The 23,666-nt window shown below is 40.8% G+C and overlaps 1 protein-coding gene across 4 annotated transcripts in view; it reads right to left on the bottom strand.

Annotated features, from left to right (window-relative positions):
* Window positions 1-1,005: 1,005 nt before the first annotated feature.
* MFAP3L (microfibril associated protein 3 like) overlaps window positions 1,006-23,666 on the bottom strand; it is a 32,577-nt gene continuing 9,916 nt past the window's right edge. For 2 of the 4 annotated variants that reach the window (XM_042470001.1, XM_042470003.1), the window contains exons 2-3: window positions 9,191-9,594; window positions 1,006-6,000 (exon numbers count right to left, since the gene is read on the bottom strand). In XM_042470001.1, the coding sequence (XP_042325935.1) occupies window positions 5,099-6,000; window positions 9,191-9,467 (1,179 nt within the window). In that variant the 5' untranslated portion in view covers window positions 9,468-9,594 and the 3' untranslated portion in view covers window positions 1,006-5,098. Of the gene's footprint in view, window positions 6,001-9,190; window positions 9,595-19,776; window positions 19,836-19,903; window positions 20,794-23,666 lie in introns of those variants that run through there. The other 2 variants (XM_042470002.1, XM_042470004.1) reach the window with 2 other exon arrangements.

Below are 23,666 nucleotides of genomic sequence, written 5' to 3'. Positions count from 1 at the left end.
GCATTAGTTTTTAAGGGGGCAGAGGACTCTGCTATTTTTCCTGTTACAGATGTCCAAGGATACCCGCTAAAATTTGTACATGTTGTTAAGGGCAGAAGAACCTGCTTTGTGTTGACTTTATTAACATGACAAAAATCTAAGTGGAGATGGGAGACTTCTTTATTTTTTATAGTTCAACAATTGTAACCTTTCTTCCTTATTTATTCCCCTGCTCCCAACTGCATTTTGAAGAAATAAATAGAACCCTTCAGACCCAGTCAATCAATCAGAAATAAACACCTTAAAGAAAATAAAATTCAGTTCAGTGCTGTCTTGGTAATTACCAAAACCTCATACAGCCACTGAAAGTACTGTTACCAGAATAGATACTGAAGAACTGAATGAACGAAGCAGCCTAAATAGTTGCTGGACTATATACGTTTCATGGACCAAAATACTACCCAGAGATGTCATGACACATACTGAGCAAATACTGAGCGGCTGATAAGAGTCTTTAAAGAAATCCCATAATTCATGGAGCTTGCAGTAGAATGCTGTGCCCAGTATAATATTTAAGAAGTAATTTGTGTCTAATAATTTATATAATCACTAAACCTCTCTGTTTGGTGTATGCTGAATCTGAATCACCAGCCTCAATGATATAATCTCTCTCATCTCTCCAAATTGGTTCACTTCCCCCTCTCTGAAATACAGACGACATAGCTCAACCACACCGCTGTGGATCAGTCCTTTCAACAAGAAAGGAAAGATGTGCTTTACCAGCCAAGCAGTGGGTCATTTGTTAAGAAAAGGAGATAAATATCAGCATAGCTATACCCTCACCATATAAAGTCTGTGTCCCCCAAAGTAAAGCAGTCCTGCCCTCCCACTTGATGGACTGGACAGATCTCCAGTAATGATGAGGGTGTTTAAGTCTGTGCACATCTGATGCATACTTTTCAGAATTATGTTTATCAATAAAAACCAGACACCACTGTTTCACCAATGACACATGCTTCATCCATTCCTGTGCAAATTCTTTATTGAAACAGAGATCACACTATACAATAGAGGTTCGCAACAGGTGCCCTCCCCACCTCCCAAGCTCAATCCTTCTCCTTCAAGTCCCAACTCTGACAACTGTTTGGAGAGATTAAAATGGATGTAGAGAGAGAGATGGGACATGCAAAAGAAAATTCCTTCTCTCTTCCTTTTCTTGACTTTTGGATTTGGATACTGATTCCAAGGGGGGGGGCACAGGAAATTTTATACTTTCCTTTGGCAGGTTCAATGTAGGGTATTTCAACACTGCTTTCATATCAGTTGCCCACGGAATAGTTTTCTCATTGACTTTCACTTTCAAAGCACTTTCTGTTTTTGTTAGAATGCTTTCTGTTCACTCTTGTAACTGAGTGCGCCTTTAGTCTGTATCTGTAAATTACTGATTTCCCCTCCCCTACAGCCAAGCCAATTTGCTCATTATTTTATTTTATATGAATGGAATAGGCATGGGTAAAATGGCTTTAAATAACTTTTATCCGTATTACCAATATCCTCGGGAAAGGTTGGGATTGTAATTGCATCTTAGAATGCAACATTTACTGGGAATCAAATCAAAGAAAAAATGGAGGGACCAGACACTGTGATGCACCAGTGTTAGGTAGATTTCCTATAAAAACAGGGTCAATTAGTTATGTCAATTCCAGACCAGAAATCTAGTGGGACAAGAAATACCCTTGTGCATCTCTCTCCTCCTCCTCTTTCCATTCTGGCCTCTCTGAACTGGAAAATGGCTTGGAAGATGGAAAAAAGGGGAAAGAGAGGAAGGGAGGAGGGTGGAGAGAAACTATTTAAGAGTGGAGCATATGAATGACAGGAGAAGGTTCACTCCACATGTACACTTGCATACTCCTTTCCCTCCAACCCTCTACAATACACATAGTGCATTCTTGGGTTAAGAGGGCATGGCTAAATTTCCCAATAGGCCACTTATAAGGGTGCAACTAAGACCCCTCAGTTGCATACATGGTTGCAAACCAAGGGTGTACAAAAGCTGAATTGTCACTTTTCTTTGTTTCAGCCACTTTAGAATAATCTGTAGTTTATGGCTATGACCTACATAATCGTCACACGTGCAGCTCTTAAAAGCAAGACACAGAAATGACACTTTTGTGCAGCACAATATTCATGTCTGTTGCATTAGTCTTGACATTGGCTTTAGTGCAAACAGCTTTTTTTTTTTACAGAAATTCTACATTCTAAGAACCTATGTTAGCAGCTCTTAAATATTCTTTTGCCTGGAAAACAGACTAGCAATAATTGGCAACTCTCTAAGTTTGGGCCTTAATAGTTAACACTTTTCACATTCATTACATGTGCTTGAGATGTCTCTATGCTGCCATAAATTATGAAATCCCAATGGCACACTGAAGTACAAACAATATTAATAACTAGCTAGAATGACAAAGCCATGAAACTTTCCTGTATATTGGATCCACAGATAACAGTTCCAAAATACAGGCAGATATAGACATCTAAAACTGTAGCCACTGTAAAATATGCAAAAGATGTACTTACACCAAGAGGGCAAACATCTGTGAGATGACACACTGCAAGAAAAAGCAAGCTACAATATCACACTGCAAAACAGCCTTCCCTACCTCAGTCCTCTAAATGTTGCTCAATTGCAGCTCCCAGCATCCCTCAATACTGGTTATGCTGGCTAGGACATCTGGGAGATGCAGTCCAATAACATCTGGATGCTTGCATATTTCACACCCTTGTCCTAGCTGGTGCCCTCCAGATATATTTGATTATAGGTCCTGCTAGATGTGAACAAGGGAAGTTGTAGTCAAACACATCTGGAGGAAGGCAATGGCTGAGTGATGTAAGTGGGAAGCACTTCAAGAAATTGATTTGTGTTTTGAGATGAGCTAACTAAGGGACATTCATGGCAACATCCAGCATACGTTGTTAATCCTCTTGCACCTGAGATTTCACAGGTGAAAGCAAGCACTATGAACAGGTATAGTCCTTCCTCGGCTCTTAATGTCACAGTCTGAGAGCCAATGTAGCACATGTATATGAGGGAGAAAGCAATGTTCGCACACTTGGGAGCTTTTCCTGTGGCGAAATACAGCCAAAGGAACAGCCTGCTCGTCATCTTGAATGGTTGCTACTTTGAATATTTTGGACGCTTCGGCTTTGTTACAATCATGTTTTTCCCCCCTGTACTCCTACCTACTGCTCCTCTTCCACAAACAATATTAGAAGGCAGGGTCATCCAATTAAACTGAAGGATGGGAGATTCAGCAAAGACAAAGGCAAATGCTTCTACACATCACATATAATATAGCTGTAGAATTCAGTGCCACGAGGTAATATGCTCTACCGACAATGCTTGCTCTAAACAGAGATTTATAGAGGATAGGGCTATCAGTGTAGACCTCCAGGATGAGAGGCAGAGCCACCTGGAGCTATGCTGTTCACTTAATGTTATCTGTGGTGATGAGAACCTTTAGTTCTGATGTTAAACTGTGGGAAAGTTACTTTTTGGACACAGCTCCCAGAATCTCCCAGTTAGCACATAGTGGACATGCTGGATGGAGGAATCTGGTGGCTGTGTTTTTTTTTAAGTTTTCTTAAAACTTAACCCATTAAGGTACAAAAGAGGAGGATCAATATTATTTTCTGGTATCGGTTTATGCAGAGTAGTTATTTCACCTTCACCTAATCTCAAAACTCATCCTATGTCAGACTGCCCTATAAAAGCCAGTGCAAAATCATATTCATTGCCTTCCAAGTTTCTCTTCCATAAAACACACCTAGGAGAATAATTTATTCCTTCTTCCCAACTGTAGATTGTTAACTGCTGGTCACATAGTAACAAGCAACACCGGCAGCTGAATTCCTATCTCATTCAATTATCTGTGTGCATGAGTGAGGGGGCAGATCCTTGTCTACAGCATGATATAGTGGTTTCAGCACTGGACTAGGATTCTGGGAGACCAGGGTTCAAATCCCTGTTTGACCATAGAAACCTACTGGATTACTTTGGCCAAGTCATCTTCTCCCAGCCTCAGGAGAAGGCAATGGCAAACCCCCTCTGAACAAATTTTGACAAGAATACTCCATGACAGTTTTGCTAATAATAACAGAAGATAGAAACTTTGCAAGATCATGTTGGTTGTCAAAGGAGAAGCTTCATTTGTACAGAAGGAACGCCTATCTTGCTTCATATGCTGCCATCAGAGCTGGCAGAGATACAGGTAGATGTGCTCCAGAGTGCAACTCCTCTTTATGTGCTGCTTTCTGGCTCGAGAGAAGTTGCCCTTTTAAAGAAATGGGCTGTGCAAATCCTCTTTGGGAAAGGAACATGGGAGAGGTTTTGTTCTTCCAAGGAGAAAAACTACTACAACAAAGACCTCTGGGCATTTTCCCATCTGAGTGCTGTGAATGCAAACCGTCTGGCTGCAGTTTGAAACAGAGGTATTTGGGCTCACTTTAGCCCTCAACTACCTGTCAGCATAGCTATCTTACAAAGGCCTTACCTTGAGCTATGGGTATGTTCTCTCTGGAGGAACATTTCATAATCATGAGAGGAGAGTTACAACACCCACCCACATGGGAATAGGTAATCGAGCAAAATAGGAAAACAGCATCTTTTTTCATTTTATGTAAAAGGCAGTCTTTCAACCAAAGGACTGAACAATGGTTCCATTGACATCAGCAGCCCTGCTCTGAATTCAAGTGCCTTTGGAACCAAAGCTTAGAAGTGCTGTTCTAAGCACTACCCATGACTTTTAGTTGCCTACTGCAAAAAGGAAAGGCCTAAACGATTTTTTGAGGTAAACATTATAGGATGTAAAATGGAAATTCCTCTGAACTAAGAAAAGCAATTAAATATCTGTGTAATATCAATTATTCTGTCAAACCTGCTGGCTAAATTTTAAGTTTTATAAATAAGGAAGTGCCAAGAAATCCACATAGTACATGCTTTTGCTGTGACAATCTTCAGGTAAGGCTTATTGGCAAGAACAAAAACAAAACAAAAACCCAAAAGTTTTGGAAAAGTGCTCCACCTAATTTTCTTGCTATGCATAGATTAGCAGAGAACCTCTCATAAATGGCTTTCATAAACAGCAGACATGTCTTTGTTGTTTCCTAAAGTTGTCTTAGCAGGGCTGAGTTTAGCAGGAGGCTCCATAACTGGGTCAGAAGGTTCCAAGACTGGCTCACAGGGCTGTGCTGTTGACACCTGGACAACCTCTTCTTCTTCCTTCTCTTCTTTAATTTCTAACTGTATACTGTCTTGTGACTGGTCATCAACACAGTCCCTTTTAGTTAACTGGTGAACAGATACCTTTATCGCAATCTTGAGTGGAGGTTCATGCAGAGAAGAAGCATCTGACTCAGCAGTGAGGGATCCTCTGTGTTTTAGAGGATTGCGGATCATGTACATCAATTCTGGGTTGTGGGTCTCCGTGTCCTGTCCTTCTGCCGATTGCCTGACAAAGTTCTGGCCCTGCTCCTCTAATCCCACCACCTCCATGATTTCTTCCATGATAGTCCTGCAGTTCATGATGAGAGGTGGCAATGGAACACTCCTGGCAAGTTCTTCAATGTAGCGGGCAAATTCCATGGTCTTGAACTGGGTTACTTTGGCAAGCTCAAGAGTTTTTGCTGATGTGATGATTGGGATGCGTTTAGCAATCTCAAAAGCTTTTTGCAGTTTTTCTGCCCCTTCTGTCCGAAAGAATTCATTGATCGCTTTCTCAGTCTTTTTTAAATGGCTGCTCATCATGCAGAGCCTAGTAATGTTTAAGATCAAAACAATGGTAAATGCTACAAGGCATACAATCATATAGTAGATCCCCATATCTCCAGAGGTAAAGACAACCCTTAGAGTCACCGTATTGTTCACTTGACCATATATATTAGAAGCCACACATGTGTATTTTCCTCGATCTTCAAATGACACACTAGTAATATTGAGTTGCCCATTGTCGAGAATCCATTTTCCTACAGGAAAGAAGACAGAAGGTATCAATACAATATATTTGTTGGTTCATGTTAACTGCATTGGCGTTCAGAAAACCACACTCTTAGGTCTAAAGCTCTTTTTATTCCTAGGGGAAAATATCTCTCAGGTCATTCTGGCTGATTAAATTATACAACCTGCTGTTAATTTTAAACACATCTGACTGAATGTGAATTCCACAATTATTCCACAACTATTGTTTTTGTGCAAGTAAATAGAATTTAAGTAGCCTATAAACAAGCTCAAAATCAATCTGATTTTCTGAATTACAGACATGTTGGGAAACAGTGTAGCTGCAGTTTAGCAAACAGATCTGTGTCCAATGACAGCAACAGGCTTATGTGCATCTAACTCTGATTTTAATTTGCAAAAGATTTTAGTCTTCTTATCATAAGGATGAGGTCAAAAGCAGAGATTAGAGGAGGAGAGCTTTTAAAATCATTTATCCCAGTTACCAAATCACAGGAAGCTGCTATATACTAGATCATACAAACTGTCGCTAGGGTTTCATATAGTAGTCTTTCTCAGCCCTGTCTACACGGACTGAACTGAAGTTGGAAAGTTACTTTTTAAAAATAATTTATGTCCTTATCAGTATTTGAGAAGTGATTTATTGTTATTTGTTAAATGTTATTTATTATTATTTGTTAAAAACTATAACTTGTTGCATTATTTGTTGAGTTGTCTTAATTCTCCATTTCTTAAAAGAAACCTTGTGATTAATAAGAGAATGGTAGTAAAGCCTGAAAAATTCCCATCAAAGCATCACTAAAAATGCCTTAAAATTTGCTTTACAAGTAATGTTTAAAACTTTGTAATATCATTAAAATTACTTTGTTCTAGCTTGCCCATGTTACTTCTGAAATGCAGCTTCATTGTCGTTGCTCTAACAAATGAAATTATTTCCAAGTAATTACACTATTTGCAATTTGTTACTTCTGTGCTGTGTGTACACAGACCTTCTGTATGAAAGCATGCCCTGTCAGCCAGGCCTTCCCAAATCCCCTACTACCAGAAATTCTACCAAAGAAGAGGTAGATGTGGAAAAAATATTGATGAGCAAATGTAGCAGTCTTTTTCACACTACATCCTAGTTTGTAGTTGCTTACAGTGGCAAAGGGATTACTACTTTTTCATGCCCTTTGCTCACCTTGCCTGGCAATCCACAGGGCCTCCAGCCCATCACAAGAAGAGGTGCTGTTCTCTTGTACTGTCACTGCAAATTACAGGTCTTTTGAATACAAGCACTCAGAGGAATCCATTGGTATTATTCAAATCTTAGCAGAATCACTCAGAGTACAAAAGCCTGTGCTGTATGCCTCCCACGCTGCTTCTGAAATTCCATTTTCAGCAGTTCAGCTTGTTCCTTCCTTTATAATGACAGTAAGACATTTTCTGTCTGAGGGCACAGTTAGTTGCATAGAAAGCAATTACACAAAAGAACATGCTCCTTGCCTAGCCAGCTGCTTCTAGGAAACATATAAGCTAGACAGGAAAACAAGAGTTTTGTCTGACTGTGGCTTGCCAAAAGCAGCTGTTCAATGACATACTGGAAGGTGTCTATAATGTGGCATGGTGGCATTGAAAGACTCATCCTCCATATCTAATTCCCTTTAATGCCTGTTTAAGCTGTTGGCCAGCATTATATCTTGTGCTACAGAGTTCCACAGGTATGCAGAGGAATCACTATAGGGGTGCGGACCACACTGGGTGACACTCCAGAGGGGGATGGCACCCAGTGGTGTGGGACACCTGGAGGGATTGGCTAGCTACTAGGTGAGCAAGAAAGGCCATTGCCTCCCTTTCCCACTTAACCAGCAGCCACACTGGACCCTAAAATGGACCTTCCATAGGCAACAGTGCTGTCCCCCTCTGAAGTACTTTCTAGGGTCCAATGTTGCTGCTATCCAAGCAGCTGTGCAAGACTCTGAAGGCCTTTCCAGGGGGGTGGGGGGAAATGGTCTGGGTGCCTGCAGTCGTCCCCCCCCCCCCCGCACACACCTGGTAACACCAATCTCAGCGACACCACTTTGTAAATAAGAGTATCTTTTTGCTTGACCAGAATCCCCTGTCAATTAGTTTCTTTGGATGACATTGAGCTATATTACGAGTGAGAGTATCTTCCACTTTCTAAACTCTATTTTCCCACTTTTTCCAATTAAATTAAAATTGGAACATCAGCTGCAGAGACTCCAGCTTGAGATTTTATTTGAAAGCAATTTTGACTGGCATCAAGGGGTATGATGAGGTGCACTGTTATCGAGGAAGTGAGAGAAATTATTTGCTACCACAACCACATATGTTCTTATGCTCAGAGGAAAACCCCCACTGCCACTTTCAGAATCAAACTATATGACAAAGAGAATGTGTATTACCAATGATTAACTTGCCTCCCTCATCCTCATGGGATTTTCTCAGAGGCCTCAGAAGTCATACCTGTCAATTAGGGCAAGCAAGATATCTTTGAACACGATGAGACAAATCTGTTTTTAAATTCAGGCATGGTCACTGTGGAGCCTTAAGTGTAACCCCTGAAACCCCTCAGACCCCGGTTTAAAATTTCTAGGCATTTTTTCTTGCCTGAAAACCAGTCAGAAGCCACCAGAACTGACTGAAAATGCAGCAGTTTGCTTCTCCTAGTCCAACTGCCGAGCACTCCAAACCTACCAAAGTAATGCAGCATCAAAGAAAATAAAATTGCATCTTGGCGTGTTTTAATTGGTTATTTTATGTAGTATGGGTTGTGTAATTGTATCGTTTGGCTTTTATCGGCTGTAATCCCGCCTCGATCATCAGGGAGAGGCGGGAAATATAAATAAAATTTTATTGTTATTATTATTATAAAATGGCCAGAATGGTGACAGGAAATGCTGCTGTTTTATTTTGGTGTGGACCACCTATGTGGAACGCCCCCCTGCCCACTCTAGTTGCCCACCCCAGTCTAGTTTGACCCTTAATGTCTTCTGTAATGTCCACAGAAGTCAAGGGAGGGTATCTTTCTTCTTGACTGAGATGTCCCCCAAAATGATGAGGGTCAGTTTCACCATATAACCTGATGAATAAATTTCTTAAGGCTTGTGATCAGGAATAATGTAATACAATAATTGCTATGAGGCAACTCTTCCATAATTACATACAGTATTATGAATGAAAAACAAGAGAGAATAATACCTCTGTTCCCATCGCCTTTTACTAAATGGCCATTAGAGTTGTACCACTTGTACTCGGGTCCTGGCTGACCTTGAATGTTGCAATCGATCAAGGCACTGTAGCCTTCTTTAACTATAATGTGATCGATTCTGGAGATGACTATAGGCATAGATCCTATATCAGTGCGGTTTAAAGTGTTATTAGTGACATCTTCATTAGTTGTCAAAGCTGCTATTAAGACAAAAAGGTGAATAGTAGTCCAGTAGTATAAAAGAAGGTGACTGTTGAACATGTTCATCTGCTTTCAATATGCAGTTGAATGGAGTTGATGGTGGATCAGGAGCTATATAATGTACTGTTCCCAAAAAGCTGCTTGAAATATTAACCTTGATCCATGAATTTTCAGAAATCACGATAATAAAATCCTGCAAAATAAAACAATTTAATTTAGTAAATGAAAGTTGGGGACAGAGAAGAAGAGCACTATGTTAGGCTGCATCTACACTGTAATGCAATTTGACACTACTTTAATGGCCATGACTCGATGCTGTGGAATTCTAGGATTTGCAGCTTTGTGTGATAGTTAGTGTTCTCTGTCTGAGAGTTCTGCTGCCACAGTAAACTACAAAAGCCACAATAGTTAAAAGGGGTTTCAAACTACATTAATTCTGCAGTGTGGCAGGAGTTTGAGTAATGTTCACTTAAAGCAATAATATGTCTCAGGACTCTCAATGAGTATTTTAACTCAATGCTAATAATATCACAATACCTGAAAACATATGTGCATATTTTTTTCCATCTGTGGAGCTGTCCAGTTTCATTTAATGATAGAAAATCTGGTTTTGTTCCAACTAGTCTATTCATTTTTATTTAATAAATAAATGCAGTAAATGAGATAGTCCTTATCACCCATTATCTAGTGCAAAGGAATGCAGCATTTTGTTGTAGAACCTACACACAGCCAGAATGTCAGTGATTCTTTCATCTCCAATGTTGTAAACAATGTCCTCACCTTGCAACCACTTTTGTCATGTAGAGTTTATCCCCTTACTACTTAACATTTGTCCCTACAAATAAACAGGCTTTTTCTTTGCCACCGGCATACTGTTGTGCCACAGAAATGCCACAACATTTTTTATGAACTATGATGCAGTAAAAAAGAAAAAGAAAAGCACATGCTTTGTGTGTGAAAAGACATACTCTGGAAGACACTGGAATTGTTTCCATGGCAGAGCGTCAATTGGAATTCTTTCTAATCAGGAAGCATCCTACAGTACAAGATGTATAATTGTTTTTGTTGCATGCCTTCAAGTCATTTCTGACACGGCAATGAAGATTTGGAAATAAAATGTCTTATATAAAACTTTGGAATAAATGGCTAGAAAGAATTTCAATATTGCATCAATATTGGCTATGGAAGGTAATGGAAGAAAAGTGCAACTCAAACTAAAAGTCCTATTTGTATTCCACATACCTATATATGAGTTGGAAAACAAATCGGTTAAGTTCATAATTCTTTTATAAATTACACTCAGTGTAACTTTCAAACTATCAGACACCAGAACATGCTAACTAGCTGATGTGTTCCTTTGGGCATTTCAGAAATGCACCATAAAAACAAGCTGAGTGTACCTAATCCAGAATTTCAAAATACTCCAGAACCCAAAACTTTTTTCATGGGTAGCTCAGATAGTGATATTTTTGCTTTCTAATGTTTCAATGTACACAAACTTAGTTTCATTTACAAAGTTATTAAAATATTGTATAAAATTATATCCAGGCTATGTGTATAAGGTGTATATGAAACATAAATTAATTTTGTGTTTAGACCTTGGTCCCAAGCTCCAATATACAGTATTTCATTATGTACAAGCGTACAGTATATGGAAAGACAGGTATTCCAAAATCCCAAACACTTCTGGTTCCAAGCATTTCAGATATAAAAAGCATGCAGGATACATTATTACCTAGTCAATGCGGACTAAAATAATACTTGCCTACAACAGTTAGCAATGGTATGGTATTTCAGTTCTCAAAGGAGAATAAGCCCAGCTTCTTGACACCTTAGTAAATATATTTTGGAAATAGGTGATATATTTATGAAGAAGTCATATAGGCGCGTTACAGACCGCCATAAGGGACGTCCTCAGGACGTCCTAGGTTTAAAAAGGGGCGTCACTACTTGATGCCCCCAAGCCTAATACGTCCTGAGGACATACAAGATTGCAGCACCCCATCTACATGGGGGCCACATGATGGTGTCACGAGCGCGCCGCCTCCAAACGAGGTGGCATGGACGTGACACCATCGCGCCGTGCAAGGGTGCTTAGTGCGCTCTTTTGTGGGTGCGGAAGGAGCTCCGAAACGGAGCTCCTTCCTGGTCTTGCGTCGCTGGTGCAGCCTTTAGATGGCTGTGCCCAGTGATGCAGAGGAGAAAGGGGCCAAGTGGCCCCTTTCTCCTCCTCCCCGCCATCGCGGGGTGTCCTTGGGGCCTGAAGCCCCAAGGACACCCCTTTCCAGGCCTCGGGGAAGTGGCCTTTTGCCGCTTCCCCGCAGCCTGGAAAGCGGCGGATCGGGGCCTCAGTGGCTGCCGCTCTGGCCACTGAGGCCCCGATCCGGCAGGGAAAGGGGCAGGTGCAGGCCGCCGCTTTTCGGCAGTCTGTAACGCGCCATAGTCTCTTAAACATGTGATTTTGTCTGTCCTGTGCCTAGCACATTGCTTTGAAAATCCATGATAATCATTGGTGTGAGGAGTCCCTCCACTAATGCAGACTGCAAATATTTCACACTAACATTTTGTTCAACTGTTGAAGCCATCACCTTCTGTTAATGAACTTAGCTAGGTTTATTCTTGGATTGCAGGCATGTGGTCCACTGCTATGGTTATACCTGAAGCCTTGCCAGCTTGGTAGAACCTGCCAGAGCATGTATTGCTCTCTGTTATAGTGAATTCCCACATTTTTAAGCTCTCTGCTAAAGTTCTGGTCATACAGGTATACTGTACATAAAAAAGAAGTATTAGCCCAAGACTGCATGGAATTTTCATATGTTTATGCATAATGCTTCTAGAAATATTAGTGCCTCTAGCTCTACAGCAGTATGCAGCAGTATTAATAAGGTTTGCTTATCAAACGTGAAAGACAAAAACCTGATGGAAGCAAAATTTGATCACTCTGTTCCAATCAGTCCTCAACCAGGAGTTAGAAAAAGTTACTTTTTTGAAGTACAGCTCCCAGGATCCTGAGTCAGCATGATAAGGATGGCTTTGAATTCCTGAGAGGAAGTCTAAAAAGTATTTTGTCCAACTTCTGTGCACCCCAACTCAGTACAGCAACAGATGACCATCCCTCCGTGCTCTCTAGTCCCTCCTCATTAATGTAACAGTTACACTATAATCTTTATAACAATAAAGCAGTTTAAAAAGGACGTTTCCCACTAAAAAAACAAAAACAAAATAACAACCCCAAAATAAACACTACAAACATACATACACGTGGTTTCTGGATGTCTTCTGTGTGTACGTCTGTGTGTATGAATGGATTTGTATATATGTTTCCTAAATATGTCTTTACTTTGGAACAAATGAAAACATTTGAATTTACTGATGTAATACATAAAGTTCAAAAGTTCATGAGCAATTTTCAGGCTCATGCATGTGATCAGTTCTCTTCAGTAGAAGATCAGACAGCAAGGGACTGGAAAGTGAGATCAATAACACTCACTGCTGGATATGAATTCCCTGGCTTTTGTCAGCTTGTGTCGGCAGTCACTCCTGCCCTTGGAACATTTTATACCTGAACAACCATTCTGATCTTTATTAGATGTAGGAGAACAGTAACATTCAGGGAATACACACAATGAAAGCACTACATTACTTTTAAATTCACCATGTCCAAAATGAATGTTTTATCTTAAACAAACTCTCTTTCATCATCCTTGCTCCCCCTTCCTTCCCTTAAACCAGTGCTTCTCAATTATTTTCTGTCATGCCCCCCCTAGGAAGAAGAAAACATTTCGCGCCCCCCGCGCAACTGTAAATAGTATTATTTGTCTATAAAATTGTTATAAGTACACCTCTGCATAACAGAGCTTCGCGCCCCCCTTTACGGAGCCTCGCGCCCCCCCTGGGGAGCCCGCCCCACTATTTGAGAAATGCTGCCTTAAACACACATTGCAGCAAGCAGAAACCAGGGAAAGCTTAAAAAAAATGCAGTCCTATGCATGTCTGTTTAGAAGAAAATCCATCTGTATTCAGTGGGATTTAAGAAGGTAGTCTTAACTCATCAATATGGTTGAGGGCTATCTGAGTCCTAAAACACACTGTAGAAATAATCCAGTTTGATACCATTTTAACTGCCCTGGCTCAATACTAGGGAATTCTGGGAATTGTAATTTTCTGAGATAATTAGCTTTCTCTGTCAGGGAGCTCTGGTACCACAACAAACTACGATTCTCAGAATTCCTTAGCCCTGAACCAGAGCAGGTAAAAGGGTGTCAAACTAGAATATTTTTGCAGTAGGGACTGGACTTGAGTGGGTACTAGGCTAACTGAAGGTGTGCCAGGTCCAAACGCCTTTCAGCCTGGAGTTGTTGGAAATTACTGAGGACTACTTTCTACCCAGCCTAACTTTGGACAGCATAGCAGCTGTGTCTCTAGGTAGGGGAGGCTTGGATGTGGCATAACTTGGTTCTTCCCTCATTTTACACCTTCTCCACCATTTTTTTGGGATCTTCTACTGACCGAATAAAGACAGATGAGTTATTCTGGCAAATCCCTTTGAAATCTGATCTCTGAGTTGGCAGGAAGGGGTTATGCCATGGGAGTTCTGCCGGCATACATAATTTCTGCCTCTTTCTAACTCTGTACAATCAGCATGTCTTTGAGCAAGGAGTGCACAGTTACTCTAAGTATGAAGCATACAGAGTAGGCATGGGAAGAATCTGGCCTATGATCCATATGCACCAGTACTTGGTTTTTGCAGCACACTGATTGCCTCCAAGCATCCCCCCCCTCCAAAACTGGGAGAATTGTGTTTCCAGATTTTTAGATCTTTCTTGTTAGCAAAAGGTCAGGAAGCAGCTATTTAAAACACACACACACACACACACACACACACACAACTCTCTGATCACTTCCTGTTTCACTTAGGAGGAGTGGTGCAGCCCTCAGAGCATTGGTTACCAAACTTTTGTTTCTCCAGGAGTTTTGGACTTCCAACTCCTAGCAGCCCCAGCCAGCCTGACCAACTGTCAGGAATTCTGGCAATTGACATCCAGAACATCTGAAGGACCAAAGTTTGGGAATCACTGCCCTAGAGAGTGCGGGGCCAGATGTCCAGAGCATGTTGATCATAACATTGCAATACAATCCTGTGCTTGGGTATTTTATGTGTGTGCCTGGTGGGGGAGGGGGAATGTAAAGTAAATTCCAATCTGCTTACTTATCCCACAGCATGTTCACAGTTGTAGCCTAAAGCTGCAAACCCGTTGTCTACTGGTGAATACCTGTATCCTTGAATTCAGCAAAACATATTTATAAGCAGGTAACTGACATGCAAAATAGCTCCTAAAATTTCAGTCACCAGTTCTGGGTTTTTAGTCAGTGCACCTTTCTGATACAGCATTGAGTATGGAGAATGGTTGAAACAATCCAATTTTGTTTCATCCTCTCACAGATGCTAGCTATTTCAGTGACATAACTGTATTTTATATAACTGGTATCTGCTCACTCATGGGTTTCAAGTATGAGTGAAATTAGCTAAGCTATTTTTATTTTATGATTTGATTTATGCACTGGCCACAGATACCGATTGTATAACACATATTGGTAACATACAAAACCCAGATGATGTCACTTTAATTTTCTTTTATAGAGAGCAATTTGGAAGAGCATGCTTCTCCATATCAAATAACAGTGCAAAGCCATGTCTGCCTACTCAGAAGTAAACCCAATTCAGTTAAGGTAATTTACTATACAGTTGCAGCCTAAGTGTTAGGTCAGGGGTTTACAGAGAAGGGTAAAAAAAACCCACTCATATTAAGTGTCTACTAAAATTATTTCCAAAGCATTGCAATTAAAGTCTAATCTATGAGAACCAACGTTGTTTTTTTTAGCCAAGACTATGAGTGAGTGCCTTGGATGTACTTACTGTATTTATTTAGAATATACATATCACCTCTCCATTAAGGAAAGTCTGTACAACTCTTTACCAAGATAAAAATTAATTATAATATGTCAATATATTAATGAAATTAAAACATCATGGTATTAAGACACGGTATTAAAATGAACAGGTTCTAATGGAAGCAGGCAGTCTTCTATATAACATGGTCCTAAACAGTTAGTGCTAAAGATAGTATCTGTTTTTGCCTGAATGATTTCCACATCTGGAGTCCTCAACATTCACGACACAACCATCGAGCAAATACTGTCTTACTGGATTCATAAACTAAGCAGGCCCAAACGGGATTTCACCAATCACCAGGAATCTTCAGTCAGAACTAGAAAAGAATCCTGGCTGAAACCCTGCAAAGATGCTGCTAGTCAGAGTTCACAATAAAGGATTGCATTGCTCAATGATATGCTCAGTATAAGGCTCCTTCCTATGTTCCTAATATTTTGCATACCAGCTGAATTGGTTTTAAGGCTTTAATAAACAGGGAGGGGTGTGTGTCAAAATTCTTTAGTGGCATACTTTTATTGTACAAATATTGTTTAATGGATTTTGTACATTGAAATTTATCTGTATGCAAGACTTTTAAAGAATATTATTCCATTGTTAGGATCTGGGCAAAAGAGAAACAACACTGTGCAGATGAGGGGACAGGCTGGCTTTTCATGATTTATTTTGATTAACATATTGTTTTTATTTTCACTTGGTTCCTTGCTCAGCTGATTGTCCTTTATGAGGATTCTGCAAGGCCTATAAATATTACAGCTCTATAAATCATTTGGATTTACTTAGCTGTTCTCTTTATTTGGTAGGGCAGACAAGCCATGCTCTACAGCTTGGTACACAAAGCTATTATTCCAGAAGCAGCTGTACTATTTTATTAGCTATTTGCTCAACTCATTACAAGAATATCCATGGTTATAATTTCAAGTACATCTACTGTATGTCTTCAGTGCTGCGTGGAACTGTGTGTAAGTGTAAACAGAGAGGGAGAGAAAGTCACTGGAGATTACTGCACTGACTTTCCTCCCAGCCTCGGCGCAGGCTGAAACTTTTAAACCCTTTTTAAAAATGAGTTATTGCATGCCTCCATGCCCAGTCTGGAGGTATCCCATATCGATCTTGGCATCCCGTGCCTGATCCGTACTTCTCCAACACTTTTTGAAAGAACAAGCGTTTCAGCTCGCACCAAGGCTTGGAGGAAGGGCAGTGTGATAATCTTCAGGTAGTGCACACTTAAACTTTTTCTTTTAAACAATAAAGCCGGAAGGGAGACAAATGTAAAAACTGAGCTTATCAACCTGGATCTTCCTATCACCTGCTCCTTTTTGCCCCCCCCCCCAATTTATTTTCAGTGCTTAATTTCCAGGCAAGGTCTGCCAGAGAAAACCATTCTTTGAATGTGGGAAACCTTTCTTCCTAATCCCTGGGAAGTGGAGATTCTTTGTAGACATATCCTAGTTATAGAAATACTGTACAATCTGTTTAGGGACACTTCCATCTATTCCTGCTTCATATACCCCTCTGGTTCAGCCTCAGCCCCTCCCTCCATCCCCCAACCACATGTTTTCAATGGACTCTCATCTGACAGAGCTCACCATAGGAAATTCCTTTATTCTTATGGAGAAGCAATTAAAGCAGGGAAGAGATCCTCCTCGTCTGCTCGTATTGCGTCTGCAAAGTCTCATCCAGCAGAGCTGTTTAGGGTGGTGAGGGAACTGACGGTGATGCAATCTATTCAGAACCCTCTACTTAACCCAGTGCTTCTTAATTATTTTCTGTTGTGCCCCCCTTAGGAAGAAGAAAACATTTCGCGCCCCCCGCGCGACTCTAAATAGTATCATTTGTCTATAAAATTGTTATAAGTACACCTCAAACAAGCCCCCCCTTTATGGAGCCTCGCGTCCCCCCTGGGGGTGCGCCCCACTATTTGAGAAGTATTGACTTAATCCAACAACGGCCCGCTGTGACGCTTTTAACAACTACTTTGCAGACAAAATCTCTCAGATAAGAGCCCATTTGGATGCCAATGTTGAAGCAAAACTGACTACTGAGGTGTCCAGTAAACCTGTTTATGAGATTAAACTGGATCAGTTTGAGCTTGTGAGTACTGATGACGTGGACAAGATCCTTGGAAAGGTAAAAAAGATGACATGCCCTCTTGATCCCTGCCCATCATGGCTGGCTGTCCAGGGAGGTGAGGCACTGATGGTACTAGACGTATCATCAATGCTTCCCTTGGGGAGGGTCATATACCATCCACTTTGAAAGAAGCGATCGTTAGACCGCTCTTGAAAAAACCCTCCCTGGACCCCCTGGAAATGAAAAATTATAGGCCTGTTTTTCATCTGCCATTTCTGAGCAAGGTGATAGAGAGGGCAGTTGCTCTTCAGCTCCAAGCAGTCTTGGATGAAGCTGATTTTCTTGATCCATTTCAAACAGGCTTCAGGACCAGGTATGGGGTGGAGACTGCCATGGTTGCTTTAACTGATGACCTTCGTCTAGCCATCGACAGAGGGAGTGTGACCCTGTTGGTGTTGCTGGACCTCTCAGCGGCATTTGATACAGTAGATCATGATATCCTTCTGGAATGCCTGGGAGAGTTAGGAATTGGAGGCACTGCGTTGCAGTGGTTCCACTCCTTCCTCTCGGGCAGGTTCCAGAGGGTGATGCTCGGGGACAGTGGCTATTCAAAAACAGGTTAATTGTGGTGTCCTTCAAGGCGCCATCCTGTCCCCGATGCTATTTAACATCTATATGAAGCCGCTGGGGAAAATCATCCGTGGATATGGGGCCGGGCGTTATCAATATGCTGATGACACCCAAATATATTTCTCCATGTCCCGGTCATCAGCGACAACGACAGATGGCATCTCTCCCCTCAACCAGTGTATTCAGGCAGTAATGGATTGGATGAGGGAAAACAAGCTCAAGTTGAATCCAGACGAAACGGAGGTACTTATGGTAGGGGCCCCCAAACCAGGGATTGGGCTGCAACCTCCAGTCCTGGAGGGGCTCACGCTCCCCTCAAAGGACTGTGTTCGCAGTCTGGGGGTGCTTCTTGACCTGCCGCTTTAGATAAGGAATCAGGTGAATGCGACGGTCAAGAGCGTCTGCTATCAGCTTCGGTTTCCTGGAACAGGGTGACCTCGAAACTGTAGTACATGCACTGGTAACCTCAAGACTTGATTTTTGCAATGCGCTCTACATGGGGCTACCCTTGTGCCTAGTCCGGAAACTCCAGTTGGTACAGAATATGGCAGCCAGGTTGTTCACAGGAACAGCAAGGAGTAACCATATAACACCAATACTGAAGTCACTCCACTGGCTGCCTATCAGTTTCCGGGTACAGTACAAGGTGTTGGTTATCACCTTTAAAGCCCTACATGGATTGGGCCCAACCTATCTAAGGGATCACCTGCTTCCATATAATCCGCCCCGTACACTCAGGTCCTCTGGGAGGAATTTATTACAGCCCTTAAAGACCAGGTTGACGGCAACCTCCCAGAGGACATTCTCTGCAGCCGCTCCCAACTTATGGAATGGCTTGCCGGACAAGATCCGTCAAATTACCAATCTAGAGAGCTTTAAAAAGGCCATTAAGACGGATCTCTTCCGGCAAGCCTTCCCGGAATAAAATGCTCGGCCACAAATAAGACTTCCCATCCAGTGAACTCTGCCCATGATGATCTTTATTTAGCTTAGTCGGTTTTAATATGTAGTTTTTAATCTTACATTGCTTAATCTTGTTTTAAGGGGGGTATTATGTATATATGGATGTATTTTAACCTGCTGTACGCTGCTTTGATTGCCTGGCAAAAAGCGGGATAGAAATACAAATTTTATTATTTTATTATTATTTTTATTCAATGTGCCCTGTGAATCAGTCAGGGACTTATTATTATGCTTTATTTATATAGCGCTGTAGATTTGCTAGCGCTGTACATAAAAACAATAAAATAGATAAGAGTAAACCTGCCCATGGCGTACAATCTAAGAAATAATAGCATAATACATGTAAATAATACATAGCAATACAGGAAAGGGTTCAATAAAACAGGCAACAAATTAAAAATGTCAAATAGCAAATAATAGTCACACAATGCCTGGAAACACTTCTCTGAACAGGATGGTCTTCAACTCAGTTTTGAAACTAGTTTGATTAAGAAATAATTGAAATTATATATGCTTTCTTCTTTTCTTTTATAGAAAGTAAAGCAGATTTGGGGAGCTGGTACCAAGGCCTGGGGAGCTAGGACAAGAGGAAAGACTGCCTGGGCTGTAAGCCCAGTATAATGTAATAATAACAGAGGCACCATTACTGTAAAATATGCTTAAGGATTCTGATGCAAGTTTATTTGCATCAAAACCTACAAAACTACATCCCTCCCTCCCTACCATCCATCCTTCATTATTCATCTGGCCTGCCTTCACCTTGCAAGATCTCAAAAGATTGATTAGAACCGAGCAGAATTAGTGTTGGTACACTGTTAAGCAGTTTCTGAAGCCTGAACAGATTGGCCACACCGTCCTCTAAAATGAGCATTCAAAGAAGCTCTACCTGGGTGGTCTTTTCACCATGTTTATTCCTCTGAGGATTTCTGCAAATGGGACTGTGCCATATAATCTTCCCCCTGCTGCCATGAGCTTTACACAGGTCCCCTGTAGCATTCACTTGTTAAGGTGCAAACATTTGCAAAAACGTTGTCTAGGTGTGCAAAACTGAATGCACAAAGGCCACCATGAAGTCTAGAACCAATCCCTTCCACAGACATTCTACAGATATTCATACAAAATGTGCAAACACCACTGTGACTCCTAGTTGGACTGGGGCTGAATTTATGTAGCGTGGCCCTGTGCCTATATTGTGTCCAAGAGCATAGTACAAAGAATGCCCACATAAGCTTCATATGTGTGTCTGTACAGGAAACTCTAGGACTAATCACTGTGAGATCTCTCTGTGTGATGTGACCTTTCAAGAACAGCTCCAGATATTTTGGAGCAAAATTAATGGTCTTTGAAAAAGTATTCAAATGCTCAGGTCAAGATTCATTGTGAAGTAAAACATTCTGCAAGAATAATTATGCAGCAGTACTGGATTGTGCTACTGCTGCACAACCATGGCTGTACAATTGCTTCAGCTCCTCACCCCTTGCTATGGACTGCATTTATGGAGCCTCCCAGCAGCACCCTGAGGCTTGCAGCATAATTTATGCTAATGTATTTTGGGTTTATATAATCCTAGACTTGATGCTACCCTTGTGCAATCTCTGTGAATGTACAACTACTTCCATAACATTATTTACACTGTGTAAAGGCCACAAGAAGATTCTGGCTTTGAGTCCTGTCAGGATCAAAGCAATCTTCCCCAGACTAGCTTCTTCCAGATGAGTTGGACTTCTGCAATCAACAGCATTTCTAGTCAACTTAACACTGGGAACTGAACAAATCTGAACCATTTAGGGATTGCTAACAAATACCAGGTGTTGTATGCTATAATTAGCCTGGAAGAAGGAAGAGCCCTCCCTCCAATCCATCTGCCTTGGATTGCCACTGGACCTCATCCCCTTTCCCTCCACCATTCCCTTCTCCTTTTGTTTCGTGTCTTTTAGATTGTAAGCCTGAGGGCAGGGAACTGTCTGATTAAAAACAATAATTGTAAGCTGCACTGAAAGCCATTAGGGCTGAAGGGCAGGATATAAATGCCTAAATAAAATAAATAAAATAAAATAAAATAATTAAGAGGAAGGGACTGGCAAAACCACTTCTGAATATTCCTTGTCTAAGAAAACCCTCTGAAATTCATGGAATGAATAGGTGATTTGAAGGCACGTGCACCTCCCTCCCCCCTTAGGACAAGTTTCTCACTTGCAGTAATGCAACTGTTCTGTAATCTAAACCAATAAATCAGTATAGTTGCCTGAATGTAAATGGAGCAGGGGTTGGCAACATGTGACCCACCAGTTGCATACACTCCTTGTTTATTCAATTCCACTTGGAATTCCACCACTCCTTCCAAATTTTTCACTACCAAAAATTTTGTAGGTTCATAAAGGAGAATTGCTACCCCTGGAAATTTCCATGCATAATGATTATCTTCTAGAGAAAGTTTGTGGGGCTTTGCTTTAGATAGTGAAGGGGTTGTTGTTGTTGTTTACTCCAGACCAAAAGTGAACCACTTCTGGATCTGAAAAAAAAAAGTGGTTGTTTTGGAAGGGGCATAGTTGGCAGTGGGTTCCTGACAGACAAAATGGACCCCTTGACCTTTCAAGTTGCCCTTATAATCAATGTCACACTGTATGTATGCTTCTTCAGTTGTGAAAATATACCTCTCTTCAGGTATGTACCTTTACTAAGTGTGGTAGATGACACATTTTCCTTCATTCTCTCTGACCTCCCTATGTTGACTGAGAAAGTCTGCAGTGGTGCTGTAGCCATATTCTACTCAATTTGAGCACAGAAGCCTACAATCTCATAAATATAGGTAATCCACAAAAAAGCAACACTGATGTACATGTTGCTGTATAGGGGTCATTTTAATGCTGTTTTGAATCATGTGCAGAAGTGAGTGGGTAAACATCAGAAAAAACACTACACAAAAGGCTGATGAACAGTTATGTACAGACATACCTCACTGGTTGCCATACAGTGAATACTTGATCAAAGCAAACCACAGCCTCCCCCACCCACATTTCCACTGCATACAAAACCGTAAAAACATATTTCCATAATAAGTGATAATTAAACATGCAATAATGCTAGTCCTAAAAAGATGCAAATGTAAAGATAATACAGTAACCTCTCCATTTGAGTGGACTCAGATCCACGACCTTCGCTTACTTGCAAGGAGCAAATGGCGGGAGTTTAAATGGGGCATGCGCCTGCAGCCGCTCGCAACCATGCACACCCATTCAAGCCTATGGGGCTTGAATATGTACAAGTTTCCATTTTTGTGGGGGGTGGGGGTCCAGAACAAATCCCTGCATAAATGGAGGGCTGACTGTAAATATTTATTTTGCCAGAATACAACACCAACACATGAAGTGCACAAATACTGTAAACGGACTAAACACAGGTAAAAATGCACTATGAGCAAAGTACCTTAAAGTACTTTGTACAATCAAATTTTATTTTATTTTAAATGCTTGTTTTCCATAGCGTTTTATGTGTACACATATGCAAAAGTATATCCCTTCTGTAAATGTTGTTTTCTAGCTTTAGTAGCTAAGTATAAAACAGCCTTTTTTGAAAGCTCACGCTGAACGAGTCTCAAAGAGAAATAACAACGCAGAAAGAACAACCCGAAAACATCACCCAAGGAGACTTTCTGCTGTGCTTTCTGCAACCAGATTTGTTTATCTCGGATTGGCCTTTTTAGTCATCAACGCGCTTGTAGAAAGCGCAGGATGAGTCCTTCCTGAATCTTCATTCGCAAAGAAAAGCCAGAGATACAACAGTTAAATTTTTTCTTCCAAGCTGGGCATATAAATGGTCATCTAAAATTATTTAATTATCTAACATGTGCAAACAAACAGTGTAGTCTCTTTCATCAAAGTGCTAAATAGCCTGGGAGAATTCCATAACATCTTGACAATAAAACCATTGTACGGTGACATACTTTAATCCAGTGCCCAAACAGTAGTTATTACATTATAAATGGAACACTTTTCAGCTCTTTTCTGAACCATATCTTTACTCAAGTGGCTACAATAGCTTCTTTACAAGTACAGTTTAATTTGTTCTGAATCTGAATGAAATCACAGCTGTGGCTAATATATTTTAAGTAAGCAAATAAACCCAGTAGCGTTTATAGACCCAGGATTTTGTAGACCCTCTAGGGAAAAGAGCTACAGTATGCACTGGGAAATGGGATCAAAACCAGCTTCCCCCATGTGCACTCCCACCTCCTACAACCTCTTAAAATACTTATTTCACTTCTTAGTCCTTAATCTGATGTCGTCAAAGGTGTCTTTCACTCTTGTTTATAAGAAATGCTACATGCCTGAAACTCCATCCTTGAGAAGCCTTAAAACATACACAGGACCTAAGAATCACTTAAACTTGTGTCCAGTCTTTCTCAACCTTGTGCTGGTCATTTATTCATTACATTTATATACTGCCCATCTGGCAAATGCCTTCTGGCCAGTTTATAATAATAGGAAATTCAAAATATTCAATGCAATAATAACTAGACAATCAGATGACCTGTTTCAAGACTTAACTACCAAGTGCTGTTCTTAGCAATGTGTTTTTAAATTGTTTTCAACTGTGCTTTTAGTTTACTTTCATCTCATAATATTTTGCGGCGGCATATAAATAAATCC

Source organism: Sceloporus undulatus, chromosome 5 (genome assembly GCF_019175285.1).
Source record: "Sceloporus undulatus isolate JIND9_A2432 ecotype Alabama chromosome 5, SceUnd_v1.1, whole genome shotgun sequence".
Lineage (NCBI taxonomy): Eukaryota > Metazoa > Chordata > Lepidosauria > Squamata > Phrynosomatidae > Sceloporus > Sceloporus undulatus.
Note: the sequence above shows the minus strand (reverse complement) of the source record. Positions and strands in the feature narration are given on the sequence as shown.